Consider the following 25115-nt stretch of genomic DNA (forward strand, 5'->3'; position numbering starts at 1 on the left):
CTATAATCACAGCTACTTGGGAGGCTGAGGCAGGAGAATCGCTTGAACCTGGGAGGCAGAGGTTGCGGTGAGCCGAGATCACGCCATTGCACTCCAGCCTGGGTGACAGAGCGAGACTCAGTTGCAAAAATAAGTAAATAATAAATTTTAGATGTGAAGTATCTCTGCCCTGTTTTTCTCAAGGACAAAGCTGAGTATTTTGGAAATGTAAAATTATTTGAGGGGCCCATGGATAGAATTGTGCTTTCGTAGCAGAGATGCCATTGACAGTGGAGGTTATTGGAAGGGACCAGCATTTTCTTTTTACATTAATGACTAATGAATGAAACATTTCAGACCAGCAAATGTTTAACAGCTTTCCCAGAACGAGAACTACCCAAAGGAGCAAATAGTTAGGATTTTTATGAATAAGACAATGTTTGTCCTGTAAAGGTCGGCATTCCAGATACTTGAACTTGAAGTGCTTTTTGTTTTGTTTAGGATAATAGCCACCTGTGGAGAGCTTTTGCGGCATTGTGGGGACTTCGAGCAACAGCTAGCCAACAGGTAGGAGAGAGGAGTCATTGTCCTCTAGACCCTGGGGTTCCTGATCAGCACGAGCTTGGTCTAGTACACAGTACAGCAAGGACAGCATATGGCAGATCTGAAGGCCACAGGGCTGGAGGGCTGTCTGTACCTAGATACAGCGTGTCATAATTGTCATCATTAAACTTTACTGAGCACCTAAAAAGGGCAAGGCTTTCTCCTATTTGGCAGGGGTCACGTAATTTTGGTTTGATATGTTGGTTTCAGCCTAAATGAGGAAACAGTACATCTTGTCTCCAAATTAGGAATGGGCCGGGTTCCGACTGCATGTTTATAAATTAGCTGTTGGGACTGAAAATAAATTTCCATATAGAAACGGTGTGACAAGTGGTGGTGAAGTCCCTTGGGCCAGCCTTCAGGATCGGGGTGAACTTAGGCAGTCTGCCTTCTGGGTCCTGCAGTCAAATTCGTGCTGCCGAAGGGCTGTTTGTCGAAGGGGAGTCTCTGGGGTCTGCCCTGGAAAAGCTTGTTCTACTCTCTTCCTCTCATCTCATACCTGCCAGGGCTTTTATATTGCCCTGAGGTGACCTCCTTCAGACAGTTTTTCCCTTCAAGGGGCTCTGGCTTCCCACATTTCTTTCTTTCTTCCTTTCAATGAAATCTCTCGATTCCCTTGGTATGGCTGATGCCTTCTATTCCTTAGGAGTAAAGGGGAAGAAGTCTGTTTGATATAGTTGTTTGAGGGACCAGCAGCAATTCCTTAACCTCCTTGGGTGATTCTTTATTGCCCTAAAGTAATCTCTGGGTGATGGAATTTTTAGCAGTGGTACAAGGTGAAATGAAAGCACCACTGTTCCAAAAGTAAGTAGTGGGCCCTGGGAAAATACAGAGGAGCCACAGCAATCTCCCTATATCTCGCCCAAGCTGCCCAGGATGAGAGAAATCTCTCAGATGAGATTTCAGCTCGGCCTTGCTTTACTCAGCCCGTAAATCACAAAATGATTCCTTTCTGCAAATAAGTGATCATAAGAGCTGGGTGGCCAATGTCAGTCTTGTCACTGGAGCAGCCCAGTGCGTTCTGACCTGTTGCCTCTGCCACCCGCCTGTTGGTGGGGAGTGGTCCTTGGTAGGAGTCTAGGTGCTGCAGGTGAGATTGATGGGGAGATAAGATAAGCTTTACAGGCGCCTGCCACACACACTGTGCAGCCTTTCAGCCAGGAACACAGATGGTGACTGTCCCTTTCCAGGCTTAGTGCTTCCAGGATGACATCATCTCCTTCAGGAACTCCCTTGGATACACCCAGGCTGTTCCTGACTTGAAGCTCAGCCAGGCTTTCAGCCTCTCTGGGCTGCAAAATGCAGCCGAGAGAGGCCCATCTTTTACCTATTGTGTCCCCATTCATGCTCCTAACCAGTCTCTCCTTACTCTTCGGAATGTAATACTTGACTTCATTAAGAGATTGAGGAAAATCTGTGTCCTAGGAATTACCATTTACTTCATTTACATTATTTACACATACTCCATTGTATGCCTGTGGCACTTCAGTTTTATTCACTCCTGAAAGTCACACAATTTCTGTGCTGGGCATTCAGGAGCGAGTTAGGAACAGCAGCAGCTGCTCCCACTCTATCCTGCTGTGAGCCTTTCCCCATAAGGAGAACCATCACAAAAAGTCTTGGACTAAAGACAGCTGGTGGTCTCAGAAATGACGGAAAACAAAGAATTGTGAGAAGAAATGGCCAACGAAGAGCACAGACCTTCCTCAGCAATTTGCCCCTGCCTCCTGCCCCACCTCCTACCCCACTTGCCTCTACCTTCTGCCTCACTCACCCCCTACCTCCCGCCCCACTCGCCCCCTACCTCCCGCCCCACTCGGCCCCTACCTCCCGCCCCACTCGCCCCCTACCTTCCGCCCACTCGGCCCCTACCTCCTGCCCCACTCGGCCCCTACCTCCCGTCCCACTCGCCATCTACCTCCCACCCCACTCGCCACCTACCTCCCACCCCACTCACCCCTATCTCTTGCCCCACTCACCTCTGTCTCCCACTTTACTTACTCCTACCTCCCTTCCCACTGGGCCACAGCTTCCCTGGGCTCTAAGCTAGGTCTTGGGGATATCAGATAATTAGACTCAATCCTTGTCCTCAAAGAGCTTAGAGATTAATGGGAGCATCCAGCATGTGCCAATATGCTGATTGCTGTGCCAAGAGAACGCAATGTGCACAGAGGAGGGAGCGTTACAATTCCATTGGTTCCCTCAGCTATGACAAGTTATTGCCCACTTCTCAGCCATGGAACTTGTAAATTTATACTAGATTTCCAAAACCTGACTGTCTCATTGCACTGTCCCCTGAAGACCTGGTCACCAAAGCCTGGGTCACCCGTCCTTCAACAGTTGTGGAGCTCCTGCCACATACCAGGCGCCATGCTAGTGCTAGTAATTCACAGATGAAGAACACTCCAGGTTTTGTCCTCACCATCCAGTTGGAGGGAAATGAGACAGCATGTGTTAAATGCAGAACAGAAGCAAGAGCCCTTTGGGAGTTCTGCCATTGGTTGATGGGGCAGAGGGCTGAAACCTCCCGGGGTCCCTAAGGCCTCTCCTCTGCCAGGCCTTTCTAATGCCCCTGTGATGCACTATCTTTGGGAAAAAGCCAAAATCAGATTTGCCTTCTGGGAAGATCATTCTGCTGACCCTTAGGAGGACAGATTAAGTAGAACTTCGAGGACTAGAGGAAGGGAAACCAGTTAGTTGGAAGCCTGCTGCGATCCAGGCAAGAACTAGTGAAGATTAGAAGTAAAGCAATGGCAGAGACAGGCCACAATTTGACAGATAAGAGACCCAACCAAAGTTACTGGTTGGCTCAAGCAACAGGAAGAATTAACTTGACCTAATGGCAGAGGCAGGTAGCTGCTTATGTCAGCAGTGGCTCCTGAGGAAGATCCTATCGCTGGGATTTATTTGCAAGTACAGGCATTTCTTGACCAACTCAAGGATCTGTTTTTGAAATAGTGAGTGCATCCTAAAAACTGGTATGTCCAAAGCAATGTTTTCATAAGAAATTACAGTAAAGGAGAAGGCAGGGAATTAGCCACATTTGGGATATGTCTTAATGTGGTTCTCCTAGTTATACATGTTCATGTAATTCTGTACATATTTAGACAGGTAGGATGGGTGGTAAAGTTGGGCTCAGGAAAACAGGGTGGAGGTTAAGATTCCACTTCCCCAGCAGTACAAGGGGTGGATTATCATATGGAACCTCCTCTAGGCGTTTGTCTTTCTCAAAGAGTTTGGAAAGTGCCAGCCTCAATAGATCTCTCTGTAACACCTAAACCACAAAAATAAACCTCCCTGTGCCACCGAACACAAACACCACGCAAGCTCGGCATGTAGGACAGGCGGATCCCTTGGGTAAAGAGGTGTGCAACGAGCTGCTGTCACTGTTCTCCAGGAGCCAGCCAGCTGCTATCCTGCCCGGCGGTCTCTCTGATGGTGGTGCTGGTGGCCCACCCTGGCATTTGACTGTTCTACACCCTGATGCTCATATAGCAAGAAAAGTCTCCACAGAAGGTGCACAGTGTTCCAGACCAAACTGAGAGCTGCCCCTATGTAGGCTGTTGGTCATATTAGGGAGATGGCATGTTCTGGCACTGTGAGTGTTAAGCAGGAATAAAAACACTGGGTTTTTTATTGTGCACCTGAGGTCCAGCTCACTCCTCAATGATGAAGGGCATCCTTTCATTGCCTTATAAACTGGACCTTAGTTCAGTCTGTCTCATGAGGATATCTTAGAATTTAGTAAGGGCAACCTGACTGCTCCAAGAAGAAAGTTCCATGCATATAGCTCAGGGCATAATGGTCATTCCTTTCATTACAGGATTTTGTCCACCGCTGGGAAGTATCTATCTGATTCCTGCAGCCCCCGGAGCCTGGCTGGTTTTCAGGAGAGCATCCTGACAGACAAGAAGAGCTCTGCCAAGAACCCATGGCAAGAATATAATTACCTCCAGAAAGATAACCCTGCTGAATATGCCAGTTTAATGGAAATACTTTATACCCTCAAGGTATGAGACCAAATGGATGGCATTCTTGCAAATGAAAGGCTTCCTCTCTTCACTCACCCTCTCCCTTTCCAGGATACAGGCGGGCCCTGTGTGTGGCCCTGGGCTGTGATGTACCCTGCTACTACTTCTCTGTCTCATTTATGTTGGGATTTTAAGGAGCTAATATATTAAACTTGAAACCCATTGTGATACAGATGTAGAAGTTAGAAGAGATGCATCTTTATTACTGATAAAAGCCAGGTTAGAGAGTGTGGCTTTAGGCCGGATGCAGTGGCTCACACCTGTAATCCCAGCACTTTGGGAGGCCGAGGTGGCTGGATCACCTGAGGTCAGGAGTTTGAGGCCAGTCTGGCCAACGTGGTGAAACCCAGTCTCTACGAAAAATACAAAAATTAGCCAGGTGTGGTGGCATGCGCCTGTAATCCCAGCTACTTGGGAGGCAGTGGTGGGAGAATCACTTGAACCAGGGAGGCACAGGTTACAGTGAGCTAATATGGTGCCACTACACTCCAGCATGGGTGACAGAGTGAGACTCCATCTCAAAAAAAAGGAAAAAAGAGAATGTGGATTTAGATCTGTGGCTAGGGGGACTTGCTGTAATTCACTCCAGAATGAAACTTGTCAGCCGGTCAGGCAGAGCTGGATAGCCCCAGGCCCTGTTCAGGGTCAGCCTCCTGAGAGGGAACCAGATGTGTACTGCTTGCAGGCAGGCAGACCTGTAATAGAGGACCCCAACCCAGGATACCAGGAGGAGCAAGAGAAGTCACTCCTCTTTCCCAAGGGAGGAGCCAGCCTGCAGAGTCACCAGGAGTCTACCCAAGTACAAGTTCTTCCACATGGGACCATGAGGACTTGGGGATTGGTGTTCCCTCCTGGTGTTTTTCTTTAAACTCTTAGTTTGCCTGCCATAAAGCTGCCCTTGACTTTGAGCTTTGGGCCCCTTGGGGTCCAGGGACAGGAAAACTTCCTAACAAATGGAATGGGTCACACAACTGCCCGGGAGTGGCCTCCAGGGTTATAAGAAGACCATGGGCATCCTTTGCAGAACTGTCCCCCTCCTCACTGGTCTGGCTTTAACTTCACTCTTGGTGATAGACAGAGGAGACATTGCTGTTCCTGGAGCACCAGATGCAGTAGAAAAAAAATTTTTTTTGCGATGGAGTCTCACTGTGTCGCCTAGGCTGGAGTGCAGTGGCACGATCTTGGATCACTGCAACCTCCGCCTCCCAGCTTCAAGCAATTCTCCTGCCTCAGCCTCCTGAGTAGCTGGGATTATAGGCGTGCGCCACCACACCTAGCTAATTTTTGTATTTTTAGTAGAGACAGGGTTTCACTATATTGGCCAGGCTGGCCTCGAACTCCTGACCTCAGGTGATCTGCCCGTCTCAGCCTGCCAAAGTGCTGGGATTACAGGTGTGAGCCACCCTGCCCGGCCAGATGCAGTAGAAAATTATCCAGGGCCTAGAGCTCTGGAATGAACTGCACAGGGGGCCTGGACATGTGTGAGGCTTCAGTGCTGTTCTCCCAGGGCCTCCCCATCTCTTTGCACCTTGACCCATCAACTGGCTGCATTGAGCTTGACAAACACTTCTTAAAGCAATTCTGTAAACTCATTCATCCATGCTTCTGTGATTAGGTTAAAACAACTCTGTTTATCTTTATTGCTAATCTGATTTATGTCTGTTGTAATCGGTTCATTTATAATAGCAAAACTAAGGTTACACTTTCCATCTCTGTATTTTCTCAGGCTATTTGGAATTCCTTGGGACTCATGGAGGTTGTACATACTCTGGCTTTCAGCCAAGTGTATTTGACCTGACCTCCCCGGGAATTAGGGCTCTGTACATCACTCTGATTTATATGTGAAGCTTCTAATCTTGTTTCCTCCCTCTTTCCTACCTCCTGTATCCCTGAGGGATGGTCACAGGTGAACTTTTCCTAAACTAGAGAGTCTGTGAGCTCATGTTAGCCCAAATGCATCAGAATCACCTGGGAAAGTGAATTTAAAATACAGATTCCTGGGCTTCAACCCCAGTGAACTCTGATGCAGTAGTTCTAGGGTGGAGCTTGGGAATCTGTAATTCAGCATGTTCCACAGGGGGGCCTGGGGCACAGCCGGGTTTGGGGAACCACTATTGCATAGAACCCCCAATTCTCCTGTGAGTTTTCAAAATGGTTAACTAGCTAATACTTGGGTTGGGTTTCGGGCCTAACAACTGCTTTTTGCATTTTCTTGTCTTAGGAAAAAGGGTCAAGCAACCACAACCTGCTGGCTGCACCTCGAGCAGCACTGACTCGGCTTAACCAGCAGGCCCATCAGCTGGCTTTCGATTCCGTGTTCCTGCGCATCAAACAACAGCTCTTGCTCATTTCCAAGATGGACGTGAGTTTCGCACTGACCGCATCAATTTCCCCCGGGTCCTGCCTCCAACTCAAGCATATTGAGTGTGGGCTTAACCCTCTCTGTTCCAAGAGCTTTGGGAAGATCCCGCTTTAACTCTCCCAAGCCGGAAAGAGCCACTTTCCAATTTCACCTCATTGCTTAACATGAATTTCTTATCTTTATTGTAGTTACTCTGATACTTTATTCACAGACGGTTCTCAGGATTATTAAAATTGCTTGATTAACTTTCCCCATTTGGAGCAGTGGAGAAGTAAGAGAGATTATGTGCCCCTTCGTAGGTTAGACCAGGTCAGAAGAGCTAATTGTCTTTTGAGATTGAATTATTTTCACACCACGCGAAACATTTCTGGAGAATTGGTTCTGGAACTTTACTCAGGGGAGTGCCTTATCAGAATGGATCTTGTGTTTTTGAGGGGGCTTTGGAGGGCTCTGTTCCTTTCTTTCCTTGATACCTTTTCTGTTTGGCTGTTTCTACAATCGACTCACCTTCCTTTCCTTACACCCTCTTCTCTTTTCTGGTTGCCCAAATTATTTTTCAAGGCATTGCCTATTAATTCTATTTTCTTTCCCTTGCTCCAGATCTTGTTACTTTCCTTTTGGATTACTGGGCAGGACAGTCCCCTGGTTAATGTATCTTACTGACCCTTCAAGGTCATTTGGATTCCAGTTATGGGCCTTTAATAACCAAGAGATCTTTTTACAAAATGACAAGAACTCATCTGGCAATATCAAACGTGCTCTGCTTTCTGCCACCGTCTAGAAAGCCTGCAAGGCTGGGATTCCAGGGCTCCTGCATGGTCTCAGTCAGGCCTCACCCCCTCACTGGGAGTCAGGATTCCCATCCGCTTTAAAAGGACTCAGTTAAACGACATGATCATGAGGTTCCTTCCACCCTTGAAGTTTGTGATTTTCACTCTTTATGATTTTTCTGTGCATAATGCCATGAGATCTATTTCAATCAGATTTTGTATTAGTAGGGCAGAAGGGGATATAAAGTGGAGGAGAGATGTAGCAGAAATGAGGCGGGTGCCATCACGTGGCTGAGTTATTCCTTCCTCTCTGAGCCTCCGTTTCCTCATCTGTGTAATGGGGATACAGTAATTCTCATATAGATTGGTGAGGATTAAGTAAGATTTTGTATATTGATAGAATTTAGTATTGCACTGGCTACAGAGTAGATGTATAATAAGTGGTAGTTTTCTTCCTTTCTGTGATTCTCATTTTTTAGGAAGAATGACTGACTTGATTTTTTTAAAATAAAAATTGTATAGGTATTTATTTTTAGAAACTCAAGCAATACAAGAAAAAAAAAAAATCTAATAAATACCTTCAAGATCCCACCATCGAGAAATAATCAGTGTCAGCAATTTGATGTCCAGCAACCCAGACATCTCTCTCTGCATGCCTATACATGTTAAAGGCTGAGTGGCCATCAGCAGACAGATCTATAGGAAGAAATGGAATTATACTATAGTGCTGTTTTTAAGAAAAACAAGATATGCACAATATAATTTTATTTGAATTTAACCAGAAAAAAAGAGACACTAAATGAAACGAAAGGAATTATTGAACTTGAGACATTTTTCTTTTCTTTTTTTTCCTTTTTTTTTTTTTCCAAGACTGAGTCTCACTCTGTCACCCGGGCTGGAGTGCAGTGGCATGATCTTGGCTCACTATAACCTCTGCCTCCTGGGTTCAAGCGATCCTCCTGCCTCAGCCTCCCGAGTAGCTGGGAGTACAGGCACCTGCCACCACTCCGGGCTAATTTTTGTACTTTTTGGTAGAGATGGGGTTTCGCCAGGTTGCCCAGGCTGGTCTTGAACTCCTGACCTCAAGTGATCCACCCACTTCGGACTCCCAAAGTACTGGGATTACAGGCATGAGCCACCAAGCCTGGTCGAGATTTTTTTTTCTTCTCCACAAAAGATACTCATTTCCCAGAAGCTCTCTCCAAGGTTATGAAAAAAAGATTATGAAAACTATGAAGAGATTGGAGTTGCCATTGCTTTTTGTTAATCCTGTTTCCGTTGCGGACAGATACTGATACATATGATCCACTGAAAGACGAGGGGATTAGCTTTCCTTGTCTCTCTCCTGTCCCCTCCCCGGCCTCCAGATTGGGTTGTTTGTATTATTTTTATTTTGTCAAAGCTGACGGTACTGACTTTCTGTTCTGAAACCTCAGTGCTTCCCGGTTTAGTTCTACATTTAAACACGGCTGGTGCTTCCCCCGTCCTTTTCCCCCTACTTCTGCATTCCAGAGTTCATTATGATGGAGTTCCTGGGTGCTTGCTCCTACCTTTTCGTTCCGGCTTCACCGCAGCACCCCGGGCCCTTGGGAATGGGCGCAGGTGGCTTTGGAGATTAGGAGGAGCGCTCCGAGAGCGCCAGCACACAATACCAAGGCAAACACTCCGGCCTTAAGGATTTGAAAATTAAACCCTGGTCATCAAATGTTTGTTTTCAGCATTTGCTGGTAAATTCTATTGCCCTTTTATATTCCAAAACTACAAACCAACGCTTTATTTGATTTCAAAATAGATTATTGAAGTTTACCTATTTTACCTGGTGACAGATGGATAGAAAAGCTCATTTGAAGGATGCTTTAAATAAATTTTGAACAATTAAAAAATGACCTGCAGCATTTCCCTATTGCCCTCAAGTGACATTCTCTGCTGCTTTCCCTCCCCCCACCTTTGTTTTTTTCGAGACAAAGTCTCACTCTGTTGCCCAGGCTGGAGTGCAGTGGTGTGATCTCTACTCACTGCAACCTCCGCCTCCTGGGTTCAAACACTTCTCATGCCTCAGCCTCCCGAGTATCTGGGACTACAGGCGAGCGTCACCACACCCGGCTAATTTTTGTATTTTTAGTAGAGATGGGGTTTCACCATGTTGGCCAGGCTGGTCTCAAACTCCTGGCTTCAAGTGATCTGCCCGCCTCAGCCTCTCAAAGTGTTGGGATTACAGGCATGAGCCACCGCACCCAGCCCTCTGCTGCTTTTTAAGCACCCCCTATTTCAAACCACTCTGTCTTGCCCTTCTTCCAAACTTCTTTCCCACTCTGGCTGTTCTTTCCTTCTCTCCTCCGCCTGTTCATGTTTTGAACAGGCTCCTCCTGCCTCCTCTCTGAGGCCTTTCCTGGGGCCTCCAGGCTGCAGTTCCTGGGATGGATGGCGGCATTGCTTGTCTTCGCCCTGCACATCGGTACCTGCTCTTGGTCTCCTGGAAGCAATTGCTTCTCCCTACACTCTGCTTCCCAGCCTGTCAGCATCTCAGCTCCCTGCTGCACCCCTTTGCCAACGAACCACCAAGGATTGCTGTCCTTTCCTTTTCTCTGTGTCCCCTACCTGTTTCCACAGGGGGTTCTCATCATCTCTGTTTATGAGCTTGCCATCTGCCCCCCACCCCAATTTTCTGCAGAGCTGCTGTATTTACCTTCACAAACTTTGTTTTGGTTTTATCTCTCCTCATTCAAAACCCTCCCCAGGGTAAGTCTGATTGTCTGTTTTTAGAAACCTTTTCACACATACACAGTAGGGAGAAGAGTATAAGGAACTCCATATACTCATCACCTGCTCCAACCATGATCTGCTCCTAGCCATCCTGTTTCGTACATACCCCCTCATCTGAAATAGGACTCTAAAAATAATCACAGTACCACAATCAACCCTGAAAAAGAAAAAGAAAAGGAATTCCTAATGTCATCAGTGTTCAAATTTCCAGTTGATTTATAAATGGCATAATTTATTTTAACCCTTTGAGTCAGGATCTAGGATCCAGGATCCTGCACATTGAGATTTATTGGGATGTCTTTTGTGTCTTTTTTGAATGGTAAGTTTCCTCTCTCTCTCTCTCTTTTTCCCTTGCAATTTACTTGTTGAAGGTAAAGCCTTTACTTAGCCTGGTGTTTAAAGCTGTGCCTTCTCCCTCCAGCCTCTTTCTGCCTCTGTGTACCACATACATCCTATGGCCAGCCGCTTCTCTCATCGCCCTGAGCTCTTGCTCCTTGCCTCCAACACTGAGAGCTCTAGAAGTGGGAGGCAGCACTCATGTGTCTGCAGGGGGAAGAGAGGAGGGCCCAGAACAGGATGGGAGGTGTGGGGGTGTACAGGGTCGGAGTATGTAGGGGGGCCTTGCTTCCCCAAGTAGCTCCCTTCTAGAGAGCAAGGAGCAAATCTTACATTTCTTTGTCTCTTCTCTGCAAAGCCTAGCACAAGACACTCGACATCCTGGGTACTTGGTAAATGTGGATGGTTGGCGTGTGCCTTCTTGGTGGATTGGGAGTTAGCTGGAAAAAAAAGTAGGCTCTTTTGAGACAAAAGAGCATTCTCAGGCAAGAACAAAGAGTCTAGAAAACTGTAGGACAGGGGTTGGGGGCACCTGGGGTGGGGAAGAAAAGAGCTCATTTACATCAAAGAAAATGAGACCTAATCGAGTGGGCGCTAGAGAGCATGGGGAGGGCTGCCGAGGCTGAGCCTGGGCTGGGAGCCCAGGGGTGGACGTGGTCATTCCTTTCCCGGAATGCTACTTAAAGGATCAGGCAACCGGATCCGGCATCAGGTGGCTGCAGACAGCAGTTCCTACATGACCGCCAGAGTCACTCCCAGAGTTCAGCCAGAAAGGGCCTTGTGTTCCAGGCTGGCTTTAGAGTGGCTCAGGTTGGAGGTAAGAAGCGAGATTTCTGTGTGAAGGTGTGCCACGCTGAAGTCTGTGAGCACATGTGCACGGGTCCTTTCCCCAACTCTGTACAGACTGCTGGCAAGACTCCCACAGCAACACGGAAGACGTATTCACTCCAAATGGCAAGAAACGCATGGTGGTGCCGAGGTTCTTCTCACACAGGGGGGCCACAGAGAGGCCAGAGGGGCAGCTGTTGGGGTTTGGAAGTGCCATCCCATCCCCGTCCCTCTGAGTTCTGATCAGTTGAGAAACAGATCCAGAAGGTGGTGAGAAATAAAGCAGCAGCTTTTGTTGAGGTAAAGCAGTATTGCCAATGAGGCTTGGCTCTTCCTGCAGCCAGAAAGGCTTCTTAGGCCTCCCTCCCAGATCAGGGATTGACACGTGGCCTCTGTGGGGGACCTCAGGGAGCCCTGTTCTCCTTAGTGTGCTAAGGACCCATGAAGCAGTGAGGCTGCCTGCACCCAGCACCTCTCTACACAGTGGCCCCGCTACGCAGAGAAACTTGGACCAAAAATATCCGACTTTCTCCTGTCACAATCTCAGCGAGATAAATAAAAGGGATCAGTTCCCACCCCACAGTTCAGCCAGTGTGGCAGTTCCTGTTTTATGGACCTGCAGGAATGCAGAGAGAGAAACCATTGCCTCTGTTTGGCGGGCTTCCAGGTGAAGCTTTAAAGAAGGGAAGCCCCTGCCTGCTGAGTGGTGGAGGCTCCAGCGGTCAGTTCTGACCAAAGACGGTGCCTCTGGGGAAGGCCACGTTCTTCTTTGTGTATTTCTGGGTGGCGTCTTCACGGCTGCCCGGCTGCTAGGTACTGATTGTGTCCTCTCCTTCCACCCCTAGAGCTGGAACACGGCTGGCATCGGAGAAACCCTCACGGATGACCTGCCTGCCTTTAGTCTCACCCCTCTCGAGTACATCAGCAACGTAAGAGCTTCTGTGTGCTTCTCCGGGATAGTCCAAGCCTTTCAGACCTTCCTTGTCTTTTGATTCTTGCCCTTATAGATAGTCATTTCCTCATAGGTGTTATCTGACCCTTTTGGATAGTCTGTGCTTTAGGGTAGTCTGCACCCAGATCCTGGACTTTAAGAAGATGCAACAGAGCCACGTGGCGATTCCAGACCCCGGCACATTCTCACCCCTTCACCATCTCCCTATATGAGATGTGGCCAGTACCTAAGGGTGCCAGAGTTGAGAATCTAATAGGAAATCCTGACTTGGGAAGTCAAGAGGCAGGTGGCCACATTCTTCTCTGTGGCTTTCAGAAGAGTAGTGTGTGTTTGTGGTGGTGAATTCAAATTCAGGCAGCTTTTAGTGATCGCCTACCATGTGCCAGGCTCTGTGCGGAGTGCTTTCATGTTTAACTTCATAGTAACAAACAAATCTCTTCGGAAGAATTGCAGTTATAGAGACTGAATATTAAAAGAGAACAGAATAAACCATGCAGGGGAGTGGGGGTACGTGGAATCCTTGCTGGCCTCCCCATTCACCCCTGGGAATTGACAGTCACCCAGACACCTGCATACAGCCTTTCTTTCTGTTCCTTCCTGCAGTCTAGCTCAGGTGCTCTTAAATGTTAGTGCACACAAGAAACACTATAGAGGAGTAATATGTGCCAAACCACACTCACCTCACACAATGGGAGATTTCTGGGATTTTTCAAGGTGATTTCTGCCTTACGCTCTTGCCTTAGAATCCAACCCCTATGTGTAAGTTGTGACTCTGCTGAAATAATTAGAAGGGAATTTTTAAAGTATTTTAAATATTAGGCTGGGCCTGGTGGCTCATGCTTATAGTCACAGCACTTTGGGAGGTGGAGGCAAGAGAATTGCTTGAGCCCAAAAGTTTGAAACCAGTCTGGGCAACATAGGGAGACCCCACCTCTACAAAAAAGTAAAAAATTCTCCAGGCATGGTGGTGTGTCCTGTGGTCCCAGCTACTTGGGGTGCTGAGGTGGGAGGATCGCTTGAGCCCAGGAGGTCAAGGCTGCAGTGAGCTGTGATTGCACCCCTGCACTCCAGCCTGGGCGACACAGCAACCCCCTGCCTCAGGAAAAAAAAAAAGTACATGTTGTATAATTGCAAGAAGTGCATGGCAGTCCCACTGGCAGGCAGTGAGGTGGCTGGCTCTCTGCTCTCTGTTCATTTGGGGCAATATCAAGTCTAAAACAACAGTCATTTCCCTTCTATTTCCCAGGGCACCTGATACCCTCTACTGATGAAACTGTTAAGATGTGGGTTGGTCTTTACAACCCATGGGAATAATCTGATTTTATTTTTATTTATTTATTTATTTATTATTGAGATGGAGTCTCGCTTTGTCACCCAGGCTGGAGTGCAGTGGCACTATCTTGGCTTACTGCAACTTTCACCTCCTGGATTCAAGTGATTCTCCTTCAAGTGATTCTCCTGCCTCAGCCTTCCGAGTAGCTGGGATTACAGGCGCCCACCACCACACCTGGCTAATTTTTGTATTTTTAGTAGAGACGGGGTTTCACCATGTTGACCAGGCTGGTCTCAAACTCCTGACCTCAAGTGATCCGCCCACCTTGGCCTCCCAAAGTGCTGAGTTTATAGGCATGAGCCACCATGCCTGGCTGAATGATCTGATTTTAGAACGGAGATAGTATGCTTGCAATCTAAATTGATTCAGAAAATGATGGTGCTGGATGGGACCTGAGAGGCTGCCAAGTTGATTCTAAGGTTGAAGAAACTGGAGTCTAGAAAGGGAAGGAGGGCTAGGAGGAGTTTCCAGGCCTGGGCCCTTCCCTGCCTGCTGCTGTCCTCCTGGGTTGTACGGAGGCTGATGACCTGAACCCAGGAAAGGAAAGGAACACCTAATTGAACACGTACTGTGTGCAAGGACAGTGCCAGGTTGGTTAGTGGCTGGGCCAGATCGTGTCTGTGAGACAGGTGTGGCAGCCCTCCTTCACAGTGGGAGTAGGGCTGGGAGGAAGCAGCGACTTACCCAGTGGCTGCTCTGTTAGGACACCAGCTGCTTTACGTGCATAGCACATGTATTAATTCTACCCTCACCACAACCTTTTGAAGTAATATGAGGTCATCCTCATTTCAGCAATGATGATCCAAGGTCCTGACAGATTAAAGTTGCCCAGGTTCTCACAGTGGTAGAGCCAGAACTCCAACCCAAGTCTGTCTGACCTCAAAACTTTTCATTTTTCCCAAGTCACTGAGTTAACCCAACTAGAATATCAAGAAATATTGATTGCATATGTGAGAACAGTAGACAAATATCCACAGGTGGGATGATAAGCAGCCCTTTCCATGTTGATTTCCATATTGATTTCCAAAGAGTGAATAGAGCCAAGACCCCTGAGAGAAACCTGCCCCGTGAGATCCATCTAGGAACCCCAGCAATCCCTACAGTCTAAGGCTAATTGATTGAAGTTAGAGGTGTCAGATTGTTGAAATTTTTCACCTAAATGATACTTTGCCTTATTGGTGAAAGCCCTCACCCACACAGAATCATGTGAGCATTGTAAAGAGATGAAATAGGAGAAAATGCTTTGAAATTTTAAAACAATGTATATGCAAGGTAAAGCTGAGTCTGTGCACTTAGCCAAAAGCTTATGGCTACAGATGAAAGGTATACCAAATATAGGAGTATGTCTGGGGTCTTTGTATATAGTAGGTGTTCAGGAAGGGCTTGTTGAGAGGAATTATTATAGTGTGGAGAAATTCCAACACCAGAAATCAGCATCCTTCTCTTCCCCTAGCCTTGGGGAAAAATGATGAATTTGTTAATACTTCAGGCTGAAATTTACAGTAGTTGTTATTAGTGAGGTAAGTGGCCACTTGCTTACTTTGGGTGAAAGATTATACTGAGTACATCAAAGAAAAAAATGATTTATTTTACCATCTGTGTACCTCTTACAAAGGGACACCAGGCCGGGCGCGGTGGCTTACGCCTGTAATCCCAGCACTTTGGGAGGCCGAGGCGGGCAGATCACCTGAGGTCAGGAGTTGGAGACCAGCCTGGCCAACATGGTGAAACCCCGTCTCTACTGAAAATACAAAAAAATTTAGCCAGGTGTGATGGTAGGCACTTGTAATCCCAGCTACTCGGGAGGCTGAGGCAGGAGAATTGCTTGAACCCAGGAGGCGGAGGTTGCAGTGAGCCAAGATTGCACCATTGCACTGCAGCCTGGGCAACAAGAGCAAAACTCTGTCTCAAAAAAAAAAAAAGAAAGGGACACCAAACTAATCATGAATGCTTACACTCACACAGCCAAACCATATTGAATGTTTGGAAACAAGGGCATGATCATCCTGTAGTTCTCTGGGCTGGGTAGATTTTTGAGTCTCTGTTAACTTCTGGACACCACACCCTGTAAGGAGCCCGCTGTTACGTAGACATGTGTGAGGCCAGACTGAGAAGATCTTGCTTCGATAGTCCCCTGACTTTTAGCTTACAGAATTAATTATCAGTGGCAGGAATGTCATGGAATGAATATGTAGCCGAAAAAAAAAAAGCAACAACAGGCTCAAAGACCTTTTAAAAACATATATTATCTTTTTGAAACCTGAAAAGTCAGCCCCCTTATTTTGAAACAAAACGTATACTTAACCTTAATGAATGATAATAGAAATAGGAAACAAATGATTGAATGAATGATAAAAACAATGAATGATAATAGAAATAGGAAATAGTGGTCTGAAATACACTCTTGGCATCACATGGGTATCTGACAAACACATAACCAAGACTGCTAATTGTGGGCATGTTCTAAATGTCTTTTAGGACAATTGCAAATGACCTTTTGCAATTCCCCACCAGCCAGGGTTTTGTCTATCTTTAGTTTCAAGAGTTTATATTATGAAAACAATATATAGTTTTTTCTTCAAATTAATTTATAGTTATAAATGGCTTTTTTTCCAAACAGAATTCCTTTCTTCTTCTGGTTAAATTATCTAGGAGGGAGAGAATCAGATCCAAATCCAGAAGACAGGATTTTTTTTTTTTGAGAGAGAGTTTTTTTTTTTTTTTTTTTTTTTTGAGACAGAGTCTGCCCAGGCTGCAGTGCAATGGCATTATCTCGGCTCACTGCAACCTCTGCCCCTGCCGAGTTCGAGTGATTTTCCTGCCTCAGTCTCCCGAGTAGCTGGCATTACAGGCGCCTGCCACCATGCCCGGCTAATTTTTGTACTTTTAGCAGGACAAGGCTTCACCATGTTGGCCAGGCTGGTCTTGAACTCCTGACCTCAGGTGATCCATCCACCTCGGCCTCCCAAGGTGCTGGGATTACAGGCATGAGCCACTGTGTCTGGCCTCAGAAGACAGGATTTGAATTCTTGCTTGGCCTCACACTTTCTGAGACTAGTATCTTATTGGTTTTTCACCTATGAACAGTAATAATATATTTATAGAGTGCTTCAAATTTTACAAAGCATTTTGATATCCATTAGTTCATTTGAGATAGAGATTGTGTTGAATGCATTTCAAAAATATTGGGGCCATTATAAGAAGGACGAATCTGGCCGGGCGCGGTGGCTCAAGCCTGTAATCCCAGCACTTTGGGAGGCCGAGACGGGTGGATCACGAGGTCAGGAGATCGAGACCATCCTGGCTAACACGGTGAAACCCCGTCTCTACTAAAAAATACAAAAAAAAAAACTAGCCGGGCGAGGTGGCGGCGCCTGTAGTCCCAGCTACTCGGGTGGCTGAGGCAGGAGAATGGCGTGAACCCGGGAGGCAGAGCTTGCAGTGAGCTGAGATCCGGCCACTGCACTCCAGCCCGGGAGATAGAGCGAGACTCTGTCTCAAAAAAAAAAAAAAAAAAAAAAAGGATGAATCTATAATCTATATGCAAACTACCAGTGATTCTTTTTTAGGGTACTGCCATAACAAGCATCACCACATACTAGAAAGATCAGACTTGGGATCACCCGAGGTCTAGCAATTTTGTCTCTCTGCCTTTACACAAATGTACCCATAAAGTAATAACCCATATGTATCAATGTCAGGCTAACAGCACTTTCTTTTGTTTCAGATCGGGCAGTACATCATGTCCCTCCCCCTGAATCTTGAGCCATTTGTGACTCAGGAGGACTCTGCCTTAGAGTTGGCATTGCACGCTGGAAAGCTGCCATTTCCTCCTGAGCAGGGTAAGCGGGGATGGTTTCTGGCGATGTTACAAGTCAAGTTGTCAGTTTCCAGGGTAGAAACCCCAGATGACACCTTATCCTTGGGCTCGTTTGTCACCAAGCCCTGTTTTTTTTTTTTAAACCTTCTAACTTGTACTTTTTGTACAGATGCCACATCTATAACAATATCACAACTTGAAAAAATCTATAAGCACATCCCACTGTGGAACACACTGGTATTTCCACTTTCGCTTGTGCCCTCTGGCTCTGCTCTGTAAGCAGATGGTATTTTGTGTGTAACTTTATATTCTGTATTATTATTATTATTATTATTATCATCATTATTGAGACAGAGTCTTGCTGTGTCACCCAGGCTGGAGTGTTGTGGCACGATCTCAACTCACTGCAACCTCCGCCTCCCGGGTTCAAGCAATTCTCCTGCCTCAGCCTCCTGAGTAGCTGGGACTACAGGCACGCACCACCACGCCTGGCTAAGTTTTGTATTTTTAGCAGAGACGGGGTTTCGCCTTGTTGGCCGGGCTGGTCTCAAACTTCTGACCTCAAATGATCTGCCCACCTCAGCCTCCCAAAGTGCTGGGATTACAGGCATGAGCTACTGCACCTGGCCCTAAGATGTAACTGTTCTCGGTTTCCTGTGTTTCCCATTAAGGCCGGAAGCTTCCTGGCACTTTGGTGCATTCAAGCAGCTACTGCAGGCCAGGTCACCCAGCAGGTTCTGCGTTTTCCTTGGTGACCTCCTTTTCTTTTCAGGGGATGAATTGCCCGAGCTGGACAACATGGCTGACAACTGGCTGGGCTCGATCGCCAGAGCCACGATGCAGACCTACTGCGATGCAATCCTGCAGATCCCCGAGCTGAGCCCGCACTCTGCCAAGCAGCTGGCCACCGACATCGGTGGGTCCTCAGGGGACAGGCGGTGGCAGGGACAACTCTTGCCCACTGCATCTGTCAGTTTCTCCTTTGCCCTCCAGGAATCTCATCCCAAATCTCCCCTTAGCTTCAGCTGTGGATTTGGCTCTGAAGCTGGTTGCAAATTCAGATTCTGCAGGCCCCGCCCCAGAGATTCTGACTTAGCAAGGCTGGGTTGAAGCTCAGACATCTGTGTTTTCAAAGAGGACTTGAGAACCATTGAGGGGAGCTTCAGTGAGATAAGCTTCAGCAAGTCCTGCAGCCTGGCCTCACCTGGCCTGCTCCATTTGTACCATAATTCCCAACCCGTGTTTAATGAGCTCTTACTGCATACCAGGCATGCCTGGCGCTGGACCAAACACTCGCACCCATCATCTTATGAAATTCCAAACTCCCCTATGAGGTGGGTGCTCTCTTCTCCATCATACCGATAGGGAACAGAGGCCCAGGGCGGTTGCATAACAAGGCTACGTGGCCAGGATCACTCTGTGGTCTCCATCCAGATAGCATCCTGCCTCCCAAGTCAGTGGGCGTGTCCCCTCTGCTCCTGCCTGCCCTCTTCACTGGAGGGCCTCACTGCCCAGGGGTGCTCTGAGCGTGGGGCTACTACTGGCAGGTAGCAGGGAATCTCCCCAGTCTCTTGATACCATTCCATTGCCTTGCCTGCTCTTTAGCATAACACAGCTCTTGGGGTGGTCAGGAGAGTGGGTGGTAGACGCCTGAAAGATCAGCTCCCTGGGGACCCAGCCAGAGCTTCGTCCTCAGTGACCACAGGGCTGAGCCAGGCTCAACCGGCTTCTGGCTCTTGTTTTGCAGAAGAAGAACTAGAAGGGAGGTGCTTTTCTCCAGGTCCCAGAGCTGTTAGTGATGGAGACAGGCCTGGGATCCAGCTGTCCTGAGTTCCTGACCCCTGCTCATTTCATAGCTCTCCGCACTTACCAGAGGCATAGGCAGCCTTTTGGCTGCTTCCCATCAGAGAAAGATGAGAGAATTCAGTTGCGTGTTGGTGTTACCTGTTAGTACAGGCAGCAGCAGGGGAAGAACTGGAACTAGTAAGTGGAGTGAGATCTAGGGATTGCCCCTCAGTTTAGTTGTTCTTGTTATTCCTCCCTGTTAAGCTCCCCCTGCAGATTCATTTCTTCACTCATTCAGCATTGCTCCAGCATCTGTGGGCCAGCCGTAGTTCTAGGAGATAGAGACAACAGAGCTTTAGGCAGCTCCCATGCTTACTGAGCTCACACTGTAAGGATGTGAGGTTAGGGGCAGGGAAGGTAAGGCTAGTATATGAAACTGACAGGGTGTAAGGTGATAGAGTTGGTGAGGTCTGTGGCAAAGCATGCACACCCGAAAGACATTCAAATTAAGCGTGAGCACAAACAGAACAAAAAACACTGTAGGCCGAAGAAAAGTGTCCTAGGAGACTGTGGGCCTGCTGTTTGCAGCTCTTGGCTGACAGTCAAGTGAAGCTCACGGTTTTATGGATAAACTTGTAAAGGAGTAGGTACCTGCCTGGCGGCACCTTTGCTGGGAAGCAGCTCTTCCTGAGTCAACCAGGACAGAGTAGGCACCTCCTCCCTGCCCTGCCCTGCCCTGAGTTGGGCCTCAAAAAGACAACACAGGGGGCCAGGCACCATGGCTCGTGCCTGTAAACCCAGCACTTTGGGAGGCCGAGGCAGGAGGATTGCTTGAGCCTAGGAGTTTGAGGCCAGCCTGGGCAACATAGCGAGACCCTGTCTCTACAAAATGTTTTAAAAAAATTTAAAAAAAAAGACACAGGGAAGGTTGAGGCCTTGCCTGGAGCTCCACTGTAGTCAGGGAGAAGACATGAACCTAAGATCAGAAAGTAGACAGGGGGGCCGGGCTCAGTGGCTCACGCCTGTAATCCCAGCACTTTGGGAGGCCGAGGTAGGTGAATCACGTCAGGTCAGAAGTTTGAGACCAGCCTGGCCAATATGGCGAAACCCTGTCTCTACTAAAAATACAAAAAATTAGCTGGGCATGGTGGTGGGTGACTGTAATCCCATCTACTCGGGAGGCTGAGGCAGGAGAATTGCTTGAACCCGGGAGGCGGAGGTTGCAGTGAGCTGAGATCGCGCTGTTGCACTCCAGCCTGGGCAACAAGAGTGAAACTCCGTCTCGCAAAAGGAAACAAAAAAAACAAGAAAGTAGCCAGGGGTGTACTGGGTGGTGCTGTCTTTCCAAGCATGAACTGGGAGGAGCTGGAGAAGGCTTTGCAAGGCTTCCCTTGGGTTGGGTTGCACTGCCCAGGATGGAGGGAAAGGCAGCGTTGATCTACTGATGACCTGTGACACATCGGGTGCTCTCATGTTCGTTTCCCGCTTCATGCCCTATCCATGCTGCCTGATGGGTGGTAACTGTGTGGACAGATGGAAGCAGAGACTCAGGGAGGTGGAAGGGCTTCTCTGAGGTCACACCTGGCTGCACCTGGTTTGCTCCCCCATGCTGACAGTGTCGCCCAAGCTTGCCTGGTGTTTAGAACCACTGGGGTCGGCTGGGCGCGGTGGCTCAAGCCTGTAATCCCAGCACTTTGGGAGGCCGAGACGAGTGGATCACGAGGTCAGGAGATCGAGACCATCCTGGCTAACATGGTGAAACCCTGTCTCTACTTAAAAAAAAAAAATACAAAAAACTAGCCAGGCGTGGTGGCGGGCGCCTGTAGTCCCAACTACTCGGGAGGCTGAGGCAGGAGAATGGCGTAAACCCAGGAGGCGGAGCTTGCAGTGAGCTGAGATCCGGCCACTGCACTCCAGCCTGGGCGACAGAGCGAGACTCCGTCTCAAAAAAAAAAAAAAAAAAAACCACTGGGGTCACTTTGTAGAATGACAGAACCTTAGAATCCTCTCTTGAGATGCTCATTGACCTAGTCTGGGGGTAGGCTCAGAAATCTGTATCTGGCTGTATCCCCAGGGCCTCAGGGGTCATCTGGGAAATGTGGAAACCTGCATTATACCAGGGTCCCACCCTGGACACTGTCCTTGTCTTCACTTTGGGGTTCTGACGGGAGGTCTTTGGTAGCTGCTCAGACAAGCTCGTGTGTCTCCTGACCCTCTGGGTTTCCCAAGTGGTCGGTGGATACATTGGGGTCCAGGGCTGGGAACCCAGGAGTCCCCAGAACAGAGCTTTGGGTGAGGTCAGCTGGTCCTTCAGACTGGTGCTGAAGGCGGGTGTGTGCATGGGAGTGTGGATGTGAGAGTGTGTGTGCATGTGAGTGTGGATATGTGTGTGTGGGTGTGGATGAGAGTGATGTTGGTTAGTTCTTTATTAGAGTTCCTAGACTCAAGCCAAGCTCACAGTCTAGTCTGACACTGTGGGAAGAACCTGGTGAGTAAAGGGTACTACCTATTGAGGGCAGGGTGGGCGCCCTGCATCTAGGGACTTGGCAGGGCGGCTTCTCTGTTTCGTATTCAGCGGAGGCCTTGTGGGGCTCTCTGGTGCTTGGTGCTGAGTCTGTGGAGCTCTGTCTTTCTCCTCTCCACCCCCACAGACTATCTGATCAACGTGATGGACGCCCTGGGCCTGCAGCCGTCCCGCACCCTGCAGCACATCGTGACACTCCTGAAGACCAGGCCTGAGGACTATAGACAGGTCAGCAAAGGCCTGCCCCGTCGCCTGGCCACCACCGTGGCCACCATGCGGAGTGTGAATTACTGACCCCACCGCACACCCGACCACCAAGAGAGCCAGGGGTGCTGTTCTGTGACTCGCCAGCACAGATTTGCTCAGAAACTCTGCCCAATCTTGGGCAAAGTTACTTGAAAAAGACTTAATTCAGCCGTGCGCAGTGGCTCACACCTGTAATCCCAGCACTTTGGGAGGCCAAGGCAGGCGGATCACGAGGTCAGGAGTTCGAGACCAGCCTGACCAACATGGTGAAACCCCATCTCTACTAAAAATACAAAAATTAATGATAGAGTGAGACTCTGTCTCAAAAAAAAAAAAAAAAAAAGGCCTTGATTCATTTGTATAATCAAAAAGGAGTTGTAAATTAAAGATGTATTATTTATCAGAGAAGACTTTTTAGATAATTTTTTAAAGGATCAGATCTTGAAAATGGAATAAATAACTACTGTGAAATGCAAGAAGACTGTTTCCTTCCTTCTTTTTGTTTCCACCCTCACTCTTTCACCCAGACTGGAGTGCGGTGGCGTGATCTCGGCTCACTGCAGCCTCTGCCTCCTGGGCTCAAGTGATTCTCCCCCTTCAGCCTCCCGAGTAGCTGAGATTACGGGCACCCGCCACCACGCCCAGCTAATTTTTGTATTTTTAGTAGAGACAGGGTTTTGCTGTGTTGGCCAGGCTGGTCTCAAACTCCTGACCTTAAGTGATCCGCCTGCCTCAGCCTCCCAAAGTGCTGGGATTACAGGTGTGAGCCAGCGCACCCAGCCTCTTCCTTCTTCAGTGCATTTTTTAGTGCCTCCCACATGCCTGCCGTGCTGTGTGCACTGGGGATGTCTGGGGATACGGGTCCTGCCCTGTAGCTTATGCTCGGTGGGAGAGGGAGGGAGGGAGAAGAAGGTAAATAGGGGTAATTTCGGAGGTAAGTGCTAGCGGAAAAGCGGGTGTCAGGGTGGAAGCTGGCACTGCATAAAGTGGGCAGCCCAATAGTCTTGATTGACGTTGATCAGAGAGTCTTACAGAGTAAGAGCCATGTGGCGGAGAGTGAAGGAAGAGGCGCTTTCGGGCCCAGGGAGTGGTGCAGACTGGGCCCTGAGGCATGTCCAAGGGCAGCTCGGGCAGGAGAGGAGGGGCTACGTGGAGGAAAGGGGAAAGCAGTATCCCTGGAGAAACTGGGCGCCACATCATATGGGGGCTCATCAGCCATGGTAAGGAATTTGGCTTTCACTTTTTTCCTTTTTTTTTTTTAAGACAAGTTTTCACTCTGTCACCCAGGCTGGAGTGCGGTGGCACAATTGAAGCTCACTGCAGCCTCGAACTCTTGGGCTCAAGCGATTCCCCTGCCTCAGCCCGTTAAGTAGCTGGGACCGCAGATGGGGACCACCATACCTGGCTAATTTTTAAAAACATTTTTTGTAGGAACGGGGTCTTGCTTTGTTGCCCAGGGTGGTCTCGAACTCCTAGGCCCAAGTGATTCTCCTGCCTTGGCCTTCCAAAGTGCTAGGATTACAGGTGTGAGCCACTGTGCCTGGCCCACATTTTTTCTTTTTTAAAATGTATGGTGTATGAACTTCAGCGTTTTTCATTAATAGCGTCTATCTGTTAAGATTATATTTGGCTATAAGTAATGGAATAACATAATTTGAGTGACTTAAACAGAAATTAATTTTTCTTGATAACAAGAAGTAAAAAGTGGCTCTTGCCTATAATCCCAGCACTTTGGGAGGCTGAGGCAGGCGGATCGCCTGAGGTCAGGAGTTGGAGACCAGCCTGGCCAACATGGCAAAACCCTATCTCTACTAAAAATACAAAAATTAGCTGGGCACGGTGGTGCATGCCTGCAATCCCAGCTACTCGGGAGGCTGAGGCAGGAGAATTGCTTGAACCTAGGAGGCGGAGGTTGCAGTGAACCCAGATCGTGCCACAGCACTGCAGCCTGTGTGACAGAGTAAGACTCCATCTCAAAAAAAAAAAAAAAAAAAGGTGGTGGCTACAGGCACTGATGTAGTGGCTGGTTGGAGTCAGGCCCAAGGCCAGCCTTTCTGTGATTTGAAACTTTGCCCCATGTGCTGGAGGCCTCATCGTGGAAGGTGACTCTTGCAACTGCAGGTGCTGCATCTGCGTTCAGGGAAGAAGAGAGCAGAGATGGTAGAGCAGCAATTCTGGCCCTTCTATCAGGCAAGTGGCAGCTTCCCTGAAGCCCTGGCCAACCTTCTCCTAGCCCTCACTGGCCATTTCTCAGTCATGGGGCGTCCCCGCTACAAAGGAGGTGGGAAAGCCCAGGCTGGCTTCCACCAGCGTTTCTCAGCCTTGGCTATGGACGTTTTGGGCTGGACAGCTGTGTGTTTGATGCTGTTCTGTGCATTACAGGCCGTTTACCTTTCCTGACCCACTAGGTGCCAGTAATATTTTCCTAGTTGTGAAGCCAAAAATGTCTCCAGAAATTTCCTTCAGTTGAGAAACACTGGCTTAGACCAATCAGGACTTACAGCCTGAGCTGGGCTTACTGCCTGCCTTGATTGGGTTTCTGTTAACAAGAAAGAAAGGGGATGGCAGTTGTGTCTGTCACAGGGGCTGTCATTGGAATCGAGCCCTGCCTGGGTCTCAGGGGCTGGGCTGAGCTCTGCCTCTCTCTGGGGTATCTCACTTAAACCTCACCACAGACTGGGCATGGTGGTTCACGCCTGTAATCCTAGAGCTTTGGGAGGCTGAGGTGGGAGGATCGCTTGGGGCCACGAGTTTGAGACCAGTCTGGCCAACATAGTGAGACC

General features: G+C 48.3%; 1 protein-coding gene across 1 annotated transcript in view; it reads left to right on the top strand.

Moving 5' to 3' along the window:
- COG7 (component of oligomeric golgi complex 7) overlaps positions 1 to 22808 on the top strand; it is a 66475-nt gene extending 43667 nt beyond the window's left edge. The window contains exons 11-17 of the mRNA XM_050773825.1: positions 481 to 546; positions 4406 to 4592; positions 6835 to 6975; positions 12518 to 12601; positions 17685 to 17799; positions 18550 to 18693; positions 22214 to 22808. Coding sequence (XP_050629782.1) covers positions 481 to 546; positions 4406 to 4592; positions 6835 to 6975; positions 12518 to 12601; positions 17685 to 17799; positions 18550 to 18693; positions 22214 to 22380 — 904 coding nt within the window. The 3' untranslated portion in view covers positions 22381 to 22808. The remainder of the gene's footprint in view (positions 1 to 480; positions 547 to 4405; positions 4593 to 6834; positions 6976 to 12517; positions 12602 to 17684; positions 17800 to 18549; positions 18694 to 22213) is intronic.
- Positions 22809 to 25115: the final 2307 nt, after the last annotated feature.

Source organism: Macaca thibetana, chromosome 20 (assembly GCF_024542745.1).
Source record: "Macaca thibetana thibetana isolate TM-01 chromosome 20, ASM2454274v1, whole genome shotgun sequence".
Lineage (NCBI taxonomy): Eukaryota > Metazoa > Chordata > Mammalia > Primates > Cercopithecidae > Macaca > Macaca thibetana.